Source organism: Artemia franciscana, chromosome 1, assembly GCF_032884065.1.
Source record: "Artemia franciscana chromosome 1, ASM3288406v1, whole genome shotgun sequence".
NCBI classification, from domain to species: domain Eukaryota; kingdom Metazoa; phylum Arthropoda; class Branchiopoda; order Anostraca; family Artemiidae; genus Artemia; species Artemia franciscana.
Genome location: NC_088863.1, coordinates 49,049,401 through 49,061,528, shown reverse-complemented (window position 1 = coordinate 49,061,528; position 12,128 = coordinate 49,049,401). Strand labels below are relative to the sequence as shown.

General features: G+C 36.1%; 2 protein-coding genes across 7 annotated transcripts in view; both read right to left on the bottom strand.

Annotated features, from left to right (window-relative positions):
* Window positions 1-1,334: 1,334 nt before the first annotated feature.
* On the bottom strand, window positions 1,335-2,291 carry LOC136032220 (uncharacterized). The gene has a single exon (XM_065712474.1). The coding sequence runs from the start codon at window positions 2,289-2,291 to the stop codon at window positions 1,335-1,337; it is 957 nt and encodes a 318-aa protein (XP_065568546.1).
* A 1,559-nt stretch (window positions 2,292-3,850) lies between these two features.
* LOC136030919 (uncharacterized) overlaps window positions 3,851-12,128 on the bottom strand; it is a 112,473-nt gene continuing 104,195 nt past the window's right edge. For all 6 annotated transcript variants that reach the window (XM_065710035.1, XM_065710058.1, XM_065710042.1 and 3 more), the window contains one exon: window positions 3,851-5,454. In XM_065710035.1, coding sequence (XP_065566107.1) covers window positions 3,985-5,454 — 1,470 coding nt within the window. In that variant the 3' untranslated portion in view covers window positions 3,851-3,984. The remainder of the gene's footprint in view (window positions 5,455-12,128) is intronic.

Sequence of the window (12,128 nt, the reverse complement as noted above, 5' to 3'; positions counted from 1 at the left end):
GGCTGTGTTAGATCTGATCTTTTTATTATCGCTCCTCAGAACAAATACTTGTTGAAATTTGTATCTCCAATAAAATTTCATGGTTGAAGCCCCGTTTATGAAAATTTCAAAAAACACCCTGAAATCCCACTAAAAGGGTATCAGATCGAATAAGAAATTCAAGCATTGAAATGTCCTCACCTAAAACCCAATATGAGGATATTAATGTCCCTCATCTTGAACAACAAGGGATATTACTTTTTCACATGGGAAGCAGTGGTATGTCTCGATTTTGTTGCCACTCACGGGAGCTGAAAAATCGTAGAGAGATAATTAACATCTCTAACATCGTAGAGAGACATTGAGAGTAACATAAAAATCCCTTTGCAAGCTTTTTATCAACTTACGCTGCTTGATATAGTATCTTATCGGTTTTTGGTCCTTGCATGATATCATTCCAGCTTGAGATGTTTTCAGATTTGGTTTTCCAGTTAAGATTTCAATGGTTTCAAAGTCCGTACTCGATTTCCTGGTTTTCATATTGTTTTGGAAAAAAAAAATCATGTTTCTTGCTTGAATAATTTTCTGTGTTTTTAACACTTAAAAGGAACACACGAAGAGGTTCCTACAACTACCATTGAAAAATTGCTGTGAACAGCCACCTATTTTGGTCAATATACTGTATCTACTTATAGCGCTTTCAGGTCTGTCGTCCTACATTATACTTTTTAATTTATTCTAAATATTTATTCTTACGAATTTTTATGAATTTTGATTACATATCAAATTTAATATATCATATTTCGCTTATACCAAATTAAAAAAAAAAATATAAATCATCAATGAAACCAAATGGCGTAAAAGATTGAAGCGTTAACGCTTAGTTTTTGCACCTATGTGGTAATATTTATCACTGAAACTCACTAATATACGTATATTAGCATAGTACTTGCATGGGACCTTGGAAACCTGAGTAATTTCACATCGAGTTCATGCGGCCCTATCTTGTAAAAGTGAATCAAGGGCAACAACAATCACAAGTTCTGAGAGAATAAGTTGACATAAGGGCGCATTACTACCACCAATAACTTGTATTATTATTATTATTAATTTATTATCCGTCTAAAAACAGAAAAGACGGAGTATATAAAAGAAAAAGAAAGAAAAGCACAAAAATTTAAGTACACTTCCACTACAAATATTATAAAATAACACTAGTCCAGGGGTGGTTGGCTGTTGAAACATTGGTACTGAATTTGGAGATTCTTTTCTCTATGGCTATGGAGGGGTTGGTGACCTTATATTTCCTGGAGATGTCGCCATTGCTGTGCCACAAAGGGAGACGCAGGAGAAACTTAGCATAGATGTAAAATGCGCTGCAAATTTCTTTTCGGTAGCTGTGAATATTTTCCAGAAGGGAACCAGAGCAAGCAGATGGGGGTAGTAAAAGCATTGTATAGCCGGGCAAGGAGAGGACGGCTGAAACGATACTTATTGGCAACAAGTAATCCGTAAGACGCTCGTAGACTGGAACAGAGGTGGTTTGTCAGTGCTGAACGTGTGTCCCTCAATGTAGAAGAAATAGGAAGGCCAAGATAGGTAAGAGACTCACAAGGCTTAATCAGAGTGTCACCAATTTTAACGGAGAGGTTAATTGAAATCTCATTTTTTGAACCATTGAAGAAAAGAAGTTCTGTTTTAGATTCGTTGAAGGAAAGTCCGATCTGCTTGTAAGCCGCTGCAAGCGAGTCGTAATTTTGTTGAAATAAAGATATCGAACGAGAAATATGAAGAATGTCATCAGCGAAGTTCAGCAGCGAAAGATTAATCCCACGGAAAAAGCACGACGGCTTTATTACTTGTTGTGCTTCGATGATAGAGTTATTAAACAGTGATGGTGAAGTTTTACCACCTTCACGTACGCCTTTCTTGACACTCAGCATTTCTTTAGAAGGAAAAGTGCCGGACGGAGAGTGGATCAGGATGACAGCCGAGAGCTTGTTGTACATACTGTAAACAGGGGAAATGATGCAAGAGGAAACACCTCGCTGAAGGGCTTTGAGCAGGATATGGCTATGGATGCCAGAATCGAAGGCTCTACTAACATCATGCGCTCCAAAGACGAGAAGATCGCCGTTTTTATCTGCATCAATAAGAAGATTTGCAAGAACGCTGTGAACCTGTTCCCGTCCTGAATGCTTTTTGAACCCGGACTGGTCGTCCGGAGTAGCGCATCGAAGTGCTATTTCATCAAAAATAAGGGTTTCAAATAGCTTACGCCAAAAGACGCCATAAAGTTGGAGGTGAATCATCGACAATCTCGCTGGTACGGGCAATTTCGTTAGCCTTATGCTGTGCGATGGCTTTGGAAAATCTACGTTTCGTGTAAATACGAACAGCGTTGACTACTCCGGAGCGCAGATTCCCACAATCTGCCCATAATTGCAGCCAGAATTTTACTGAATCACATGCGGCCAGGAGATTAGGATTATTCTGCCAGTTACGCACTTCCGTGCCGTGGCAAATTTTGTGGACAGGAACTGCAGTTCTCTCAGCTGTATGGATAGCATGCGTTATCTCAGAACAGTAGATGTTTAGTAGGATGGTTTTTTCTGAGTCTACTGTCATGTTCAGACAACAGAGAAGTGCGAAAGGAATTCGGATCTTCGACAGTATGTAGTCAAATGAACTCTTGTAGGAATCGATGTTAGCAGCTTCTCAGTTGAGGCTGAACAACCATTTAGGTGGGGAATTTGTGGTTGAAGTTTGCGGCAAGGGCTTTATTTGAAAAAAATTACAGATCAGCATGTGGTCCAATATGGAGTAATTAAGAAGAACCGTAGTATTAGGGGTGGTTTTAATCATAGAAGAACACTGAGACACGGAGCCAGATTGATTGATGTACGTAAAATGGTGATCATTTCCAACATAGGTGAGACTTGGACAAGCATGGAGTAAGATCTGAGATCATTGTTTTCAGGGTCAGACAGTTCACAGTTAAAGTCACCAAACAAAAAACAACTTAGGCCTTCATCTTCATATTCTGATAATAGCTTGGCAATAGATGTACATGTGAGAGAGAACTTCCTCTCAGATATATCATTACGGTAGTTAGTAGGAAAACAAACTACGAATATGACCACATTCGAAACTTTAACCGCAAGGAAACTGTCAGACTTAGCAACTAGATTACCAAGTAGCTCTTTCCGTATAATCAGGACCAAACCACCTAAAGGCCTACCGCGAGTGGACTTAGCATGGTGGAAAAACAGATTATCAGAAGACGTGAACTCCAACAGTTGACGACTATCGCTTCACAAGAAGTGTTCCTGAAGACCCACCACGTCAAACAGCAAGCAAGGTTCAGACAGTAGGTGATGTTTAGGTAGAACTTTCCCATTGACGTTCCACGATACAATTTTTAAGGTTTCTTCAGGCATTGGAATTCTTTAGAAGAGACTGAGCGACAGGAAATCTAAAACTGTAACATGGGTGGTCAGAGGAATTGCAAAGAGTACACTTAAGTGCCTTGGTACAAGAATTATCGTTGGTTGTGGAGTGGCCAGTCTCACCACACCTGGAAATTTCGGTTGTGGAGTAGGGCTAAGTGTACAAACTTAGCCCTTGTCTCCTAACACAGGACAATTAGCCCTTAAAATACTCCAACAGGATTCCAGTTCTAGTAATTTACTGAGATTACGAGAAGAGCCCTGGCAAGTGCAATATGTTTTAGAATTGTAGCATAAATATTAGGATATACATGTTATTTCTTGTGAATATCACATTTATTATGAATAAAATCATTGATTGATGATTGAACATCTTGAGAAAAATTAAATGAAATTTATTCTTCCTATAGCTTCTAATCAGATCTAAAAAAATGTAACCTTTATTTTATACTGAAAAAGAAGACATGAAAACAGAGCATGGCACATATATACAATGAAAGACAAAACAAAACTTAATCGCCGTTTCAATAAATATCATAACTTAAAAACAATTACATCATAAAGACAAAAACTTAAGCAATGCTTCATATATAAGCCGAGGATGTGCAGAGCCATGTGCCGCATACTTAACACCTCTTAAATGACCAGAATCGTGTGTTAATACGCCATATTCACCAACAATATAGCCCTCGGGAGTTTTCTCCTCAACCCTATATTTCCTAAAACCGGTATCATCCACCACGTAACCAAACTTATGTCTATTTGCTGATAAAATTGGAATGCTATTTTCCAGTCTTAATCTACCACCATGAATCGTTCTAGAAGCACGCAGGTCTTGGTCGTAAAATGCAGGTGGAAGAGACTGTTCTAGTGGTACTTCTTCAAGCGTTTTCGTTTCCTCTTGCGGTTCGTCATAGTCTTCAACTATTACTGGATTGACAGATGAAATTGTTATTTTTTCACCGAAGTCACCATCATTAGGGGTTATTTCTTCAATATCACTTTCCTCACTATTATTCCCCAATTCAATTATTTCAAAAGACGGAACATTGTGATGTAAATCATTTTCTGGTTTTGAAATACTGACTAGCTCTGCTTCTCTTAAGATGTTTCTATTGTCATTGTATTCTTGAAGTGGAAGCTGTATTGAACTCTCTACAGCTAAATCCATTTTATCTTTACTTTTATCTGGATTTTCTTGAATATTCATCTGATTATCTTCTGTATTTTTAATTGTTTGCAAATTATTTTCTTCCGTTTTGTTCTCTTCTTGTATAGCTGTTAAATTACTGTTAACAAGCAAAAGCGGATTCGAAGATGATATCCAGTTTTCTCCATTTCTTAAAGTGGTTTGTTCTTCGGGTATAATTAAAATTTTATTACTTTTGTCACCCGTACCTTTTGTTGAATCGTCAAAAACTTCCTCTTTACCCAAATCTAAATCAAAAGTATTATCTTTAGGATTCAATATCGCAGTTGAGATATGCTTTAGTGAGCTATTCATTGTTATACTGTCGGCTTTTGTTAAATCTTCTAAAACTTCATCTTTAACCTTTTCCAAGTCAAAAATATTCACTTCAGGATTCAATGTTGTTGTTGAGCTATCCTTTAGTGAGCTATCAGTTGTATTTTGAGTGGCAAAACGTCCACTTGAGCTATTTGTTTGTATGTCACCCTCCCTAATGTTACTATCTTGTTGTTCCGTATTTTCCTGAATAATCTTCTCATTAGTTCGTAATCGCTCAGTAATAGACGGCGTAGCAATATTTTCAATTTTATTTTCTGATAAAATTGACGGAGAATCTTTGTTCAAGGGGTTGTTTTTACTTTCGTTGAACTCTCGATCTAATGTATCTTGAATGTGACGAATTATGTAGTATGAAAACCTTTGGGGTGATGTTTCTTCAGTTTTTATAAGTTCTGATAAATTGGCTTTGTCTATAATGACTACTTTAATTGGCTGTAGTAAATCAGGATGCGTAGGTACCGGTAGGCAGTAGATGGCAGTAATCAGTGCAAAATAAACCTTGAAAAACAAATGGTTAAATAGATTGCCAAAATAAATAAATAATTTAAATCACAATACTTGAATATGTACTAAACTAAATAAACAAAATAAAACCTATAAAACACCAAGAACAGTGAAAATGGAATTTGAAATTCATAATGGTTAAGTGGCAAGTAAACTATCGCATATATAAAAGCGGTTAAGAGATTCTCAAAATCAGAAATTCAGTTTTTAATTGAAAAAAAAACTTTTATACGCAGGTATGATAAGATAGTATTTATTTTCAAACGGCTATCACAAGCATTGAGCCAAATTCGCTTCATATGTCTAAAAAGAAAAAGTAAAACAAACATACAAATAATACAGCAAGTCAAAAGTAAAAGAAACAATCAAGCATAAAAATGGTCAATGAAAATTTAACGCAAAAGAAAAAACAATTCTAAGTCTAAGAACTAAATGGGCTTTACGCGATTAATGGCAAAAACAGAAACATAAAGGGTGGGGAATAAAAAAAAACCAAGGCTAGAAGAAAAACCTTGTCGAATTCGTATTCAAAGTCAAATACTGTAAAAAAAAAAAAAAAAAAAAAAAAAAAAAAAGTTAAAATCAAGTCAAATTAACAGTCGAAAGGAAATGTTACAATTAAAGAAATCATTGTGCCGAAGACAATGTCAACGATGAAATAGAGCATAAATAAATATTACAAATGGGCAAAATAAAGGTGAACAAAGATAAAAACGAAATATAATGCATGATTATTGTGAGCATACACCAACAACTAAAATAAGGGACGGAGGAGTTAATTTTGGTGCAGGACATAGTTAAGGAACTATAAAGGTGTATAGTTTTCGGTACTAATGGGCACCAAATTAAACAACACAGGTGAAAAATCACCAAAATGGTAATTTCCTTTGAATCTACATTTGCCTTTAGGAATCAACAGCTTGTTAAAGTTTTAGCTTTCACGACGGAAAGCGATGAAATTTAACTAATTGTTTTTGCTTACATTTTAGATTACAACATGGCAACACTGATAAAAACATGGTATCGGCCAAAATATCTTTTTGTGAAATATTTGAAGGAAAATTCTTAGAAAATTGGGTTTTCATGTATGAACAGACCAAAAAAGGTTCAGGGGCGGAGGAACACTTTGATTTTGATGTTCTTGGTACTTTCAATCAAGATTTGATATTGAAAATGCATGGAACAGCAAAGAAATGTAAAGATATCTGAAGATATATAGTAATAGAAGAAGAAAAACATGAATCACTTTTAGTCTGAGCTAGCTTAGCAGTTCTGCGTTGCTGTAATATCAACAGAAAGGAAATTGAAGGAGCATTCCCACCTTGGAAAGCTACCTCTTTGTGGAAAATATCCCCTCCCCCGAAAAAATCTCCTCCCCGAAGAAAATTCGCAAGTGTTATTGTGACAACCGTGATCTTAAACTTAAAAATGTTTGGAAAATTGCTCCACTGGAGAAAGCTCCGCCGTAGATAATTCACTCTCCGGATTAGAGTTCCGTGAGTTCACTAAAACTTTGGGAAATAATTAAACATTAAAAACTTGCGCTCCTTATGCTTGGGATTATGGAGTATAAGTAACTTATAAGAGTGGAAACTGGCGATAGTGCCAATAAAAGAAACTATCAACGCTATCTAGCTTTTACCGACACTTGGCATTTTTTTTTCAGCCTAATAATAAGACTAATTAATTAAATTGGCGTAATTGGTGAAATTAGAACTGAGTGTCCAACCTTAGTTCTTACGTAAAAATTATTAAAGTACTTTGAAAAATATAAAGTATTACCAGTAGCTAGATGGGAGCTAGATGATTTTTTACATTAGCGAGTAGCCATTCTAATAAGTTACCAATACTCTTTGCTTGGGACCGTAAAGAATATTAATTCAATAGTAGAAACATTATAAATTTACTGCAAATACTACAGAACTTTAAATTTATTGTCTACAGTGAACGATTATTTTTCATTTAAATTAAGATTTAATTGCAATATGATCAATCACAGGCAGCGCAATAGTGCTGCCTAAGTAAAGAGCGATGTGGGCGCAATGTATTATTTAATTTTTTGTTTGATTGTTAAGACCAGGGCACTTCGTATCGAAGGTGTTATCATAGAAACTTCGTACAGGACTCATTCGATTGTAAGTTGAAGGGGCTAGTGCCTTTTTTAACAGTCAAAAGTGATCAGAGGGCAACTAACCCCCCTCCAACGCCTACGAATTCCCCAAGCACATCTAATCAGAATTGTGAGATATGCATTTTGTTCAACGTAGTTGAAAGGTCCAGAAATTATATATTTGAATATGACAACCCCCTCCCCCACAGCCCTCGGGGCAAGGGTTGTAAGTTAAGCAACGGGGGCATATAGGGTATACATCGAAAGGGTGATCGTATAAACTTTGGATGGTGCTCATTGGATTGTTTATCAGAAGCTCTAGTGCCATTTTAAAAATTCTGAGTAATCGGAAGGTGGATACCCCCCCCCCACACCTCGTATTTTCCCAAAATGTATCTGATAAAAATTTTGAGATGACCATTTGTTGTCTCAGAAACTTTGAGAAGAGCTCATTCGACTGAAAATTCAAAGGGTTAGTGCCCTTTTTAATAGTCAAAAATGATTTGAGGGCAACTCACTCCCAAGCCCACCATTTCTCAAAACACATCCAATCAAAATTTTGAGATAGCCATTTTGTTTAACGTAGTTGAAAGGTCCGGAAGATATATCTTTGAGGATGACCCCCCCCTTCCCAACAGATCCCTCAGGGCAAGTTATGCCCTGGGGCTATATACAGTATATATACAAAAGGTGATCGTATAAGCTTCGAATGGGGCTCATTGGATTGCTAATCAGAAGTTTTAGTACCCTTTTTAAGATTCAGAGTTATCAGAGGGTGGGTACCCCCCCCCCACACACACACACCTCGTAATTTCTCAAAATGAATCTGATAAAAATTTCGAGATGGCCATTTGTTGTCTTGGAAACTTCGAAAAGAGCTCAGTCGGTTGGACAATGAAAGGGCTAGTGCCCTTTTTAATAGTCGAAAGTGATTGGAGGAAAACTAACCCCCATCCCACGCCCACCATTTCTCCAAACCCATCCAATCAAAATTTTGAGAGGGACATTTTGTTCAACGTAGTTAAAAGGTCCAGAAACTATGTCTTTGAGAATGACATTCCCTCCCCTCCATAGCCCTTAGGGCAAGGGTTGTAATTATGTCCTGGGGAATATAGGCTATATATAGAGAGGGTGATCATAAAAACCCCAGAATGGGCTCATTTGATTAGAAATCAGATATTCTAGTGCCCTTGTTAAAATTCATGTGATTGGAGGATGGATACCTCCCCTCTACACCTTGTATTTTCCCGAAATGCATTTCAAAATGATAGAAATTTTGAGATTACAATTTTTTGTCGTATGAAATTCGAAAAAATCTCATTCGATTGAAAATTGAATGGGCTGGTGCTCTTTTTTATACTCGAAAGTGATTGGAGGGTAACTGACCCCCCCCCCCCTTCCACGCCCACCATTTCCCCAAACACATCCAATCAAAATTTGAGATAGCCATTTGGTTCTACGTGGTTGAAAGGTCCAGAAATTATATCTTTGAGGATGACATCCTCCTCTGCCTGCCACAGCCCTCAGGGCAAGCCCCCCCCTTCCACGCACATCATTTCCCCAAACACATCCAATCAAAATTTGAGATAGCCATTTGGTTCTACGTGGTTGAAAGGTCCAGAAATTATATCTTTGAGGATGACATCCTCCTCTGCCTGCCACAGCCCTCAGGGCAATGGGTGTAAGTAATGTTTTGGGGCATATAAGGTATATACATAGAAAGGATGATCATATAAAATTCAGAGGGGGCTCATTGGATTGATAATTAGAAGTTCTAGTCCCCTTTGTAAGATTCAGAGTGACCGGAGGGCGGATAAGCCCCTCCCCCTCCACAACTCATATTTTGCTGAAATTTATCTGATAGAAATTCTGAGGTGTTCATTTGCTCTCGTAGAAACTTCGAAAAAGGCTCACTCGATTGGAAATTGAAAGGACTAGTGCCTTTTTTATTATTCAAAAGTGATTGGAGGGTAACAAGCCCCCCCCCCCCCCACGTCCATCAATTCCCAAAACATCCAATTAAAATTTTAAAATAACTCTTTTTTTCAGCGTAGTTGAAAGTTCTGGAAGTTATGTCTTTGACAACTTCCATGCCTTCTCAAGACCAAAATATTATTTGCACTTTACTGGAAACAAAATAAATTTAAAATCATTTCACTTTGTTTTCGATTGTTTAAAACGTTTTAAATAGATACATGAAATGGCGAGTCCTCCCCATTACACTCCAATTACAGCGTAAGTGTCTGGTGCCCTTTTTGAAGAGATTGAAGGGAAATCAGCCCTTCTCTCAAGCCCATTCATTTTCCAAATGCATCCAGTCAAAATTTTGAGACAGTCATTTTGTTCAGCATAGTAGAACGGTCCAGCAACTACTTTCTTAGGGATATAGGCATGTCAATCCCCTCCCTCAATAAAGCAAATTGTACCATCTTGCTTTAAAACTAAGTGTTCCTTTAAAATAAATTAATAGGTATTGTGCTTATGGTTGCCCGTAAGACACATCATCAATACATCGAGAACGACTGGGAATATAAGTTGAAACTTTTGGGAATACTGCTATTACTACATTTGCTCTGACAACTTAAATGAATAAAAAGAGTGTAAGTCTATCCAGGTTGTCAAAGATCATAGATAGAATCTTCTGGGAATGATATAGAGTTTTATTTTTCAGGTCAACTTCGGAAGCTATAAAATTAAATTAAAAATTATACTGTTGGTGTCAGGATTAAAAAATACTGAAAAAGTTTCTCCATCATGCAAAAACAACCCATACTATAGATTCTTATAGAAAAATTTAAAAAGATATACAACATTTTTTTTTTGCCATAAAAAAACTATATCAATAAAAAACGAACAAAAATTAATTTAATATTTTTTTCCACAAGACAAGTTTTTCAAAGAAAAGTAAAGAGCTTCATTAAGTAAATAATGAGCAAAAATTTAGTCTAATAATCTTCCAAACGTAAAACTACCACAAATCACTATCAATAAGAAATGTAACTCAAAACAAACAGAAATTATAATAAATATCCGAGTCAAACTCAAAACGAGCAAAAATTAATATGAGCAAGGCTGAGAGCCCCACGCCTTCTCAACACAAGAACACAACTTACGCTTTACTGAAAGCAAAGTACTTTTGAAATATTTTGACCTTTCTTACTTTCATCAATAAAAATTATCAAAACCTTATATTAAGGAAAAAATGTCTGTATATGTCAATTTAACTGACAATTCACGGCCATTTGTTTGATGTTTTTTTTCTTTTTTTTCGGTAAAACGCAAATTGTGTTTTGGTCTTGAGAAGCCATGAAGGTTATCAGCCCTACTAATGCTAATTTTTGTTTGTTTTTAGTTTGACTCGGCTATTTATTGTAATTTCTGTTCGTTTTGAGTTTCATTTATTTGTTGATAGTGAATTGTGGTAGTTTTGCGCTTGGAAGATTATTTGACCTAATGGTTGCTAATTCTTGGCTTTATGGAGCTCTTTACTTTTATTTGAAAAACTTATTTTGCAGAAAAAGTTTTTTAAATTAATTTAAAAAGGCTATTCCAATAAAAATAAGGATAAAATATGACTAAAGGCAATTATCAATGGCATTGCTACAATGCTAGCTACCAATCGCTTCCAAATGTACTAGTCTTATATGCTGTACCGTGCTATGCGTTATCGTAGACTTAGTAAAGAAGCCATGTATATCTCATGTGTTTTATTTTTCCAAATTATCACATTGAATGGATGGTCGAGGATGGCCCATTTTATCCAAAGTAAAAGTTCTAAAGTCTTTTAAGAGCTAAAGCCGATCTAACATATCCAAAGAGGAATATACCTATTCAGAGCCTTAATGATCTCCAAGGAAGGTATTTTGTAGTACTTAACTCTGATTCTTCTGCGTAAAAACGGCAGTGATTATCACATTTGATGACCATAAATAATCTTTGTTTTATAAAAATGAAACATTTTAAAAGAGGTCTTCTGCTCAAAAAAGGCAGAAGAAAAAGTTTTGAGCCTCAAAACTTTGCCCAATCCGAACTTATAAAGTTTTAAAGAAGTGTAAATCTAGGCTACGCTATTTCTTAAATTTAGAGGGAAAATCTTGATATGGATAAAATTCTACTGAAATAGCAAAAGGTTGCATTTTATTGGCCAAAGAGCAGTATGTGTCCGCTTCTAATGTTGCTACTACTGCTACTGGTTGAAATTCTCGGGGATACAGCTATTACTACTGCTACTACAGCTGGTGCTTTTATTATTAAACTAAATCAAAAGGGTTTAAGCATTTCAAGGTGGTCAAAATCGTATAGATACAATGCCTCAGGAACAGAATAGAATATTGAATTTCATAGTTCAGGGAAAGTTGGGGGAGGGGATAAAACTAAATCAAATGGCACAATCATGTATCCGGATTGTCAAAAACACTTACGTGTAATACCCCAAGAAAAACTAGGGGCGTTAGGTTGTAAATTTTTGAGTATATTATAGGGGATATTGAACTAAACCAAACGACATTATGTTTATCCAAGTTCGTCAAAGGGCGTATTTGTTGGCTAAATGTATTAA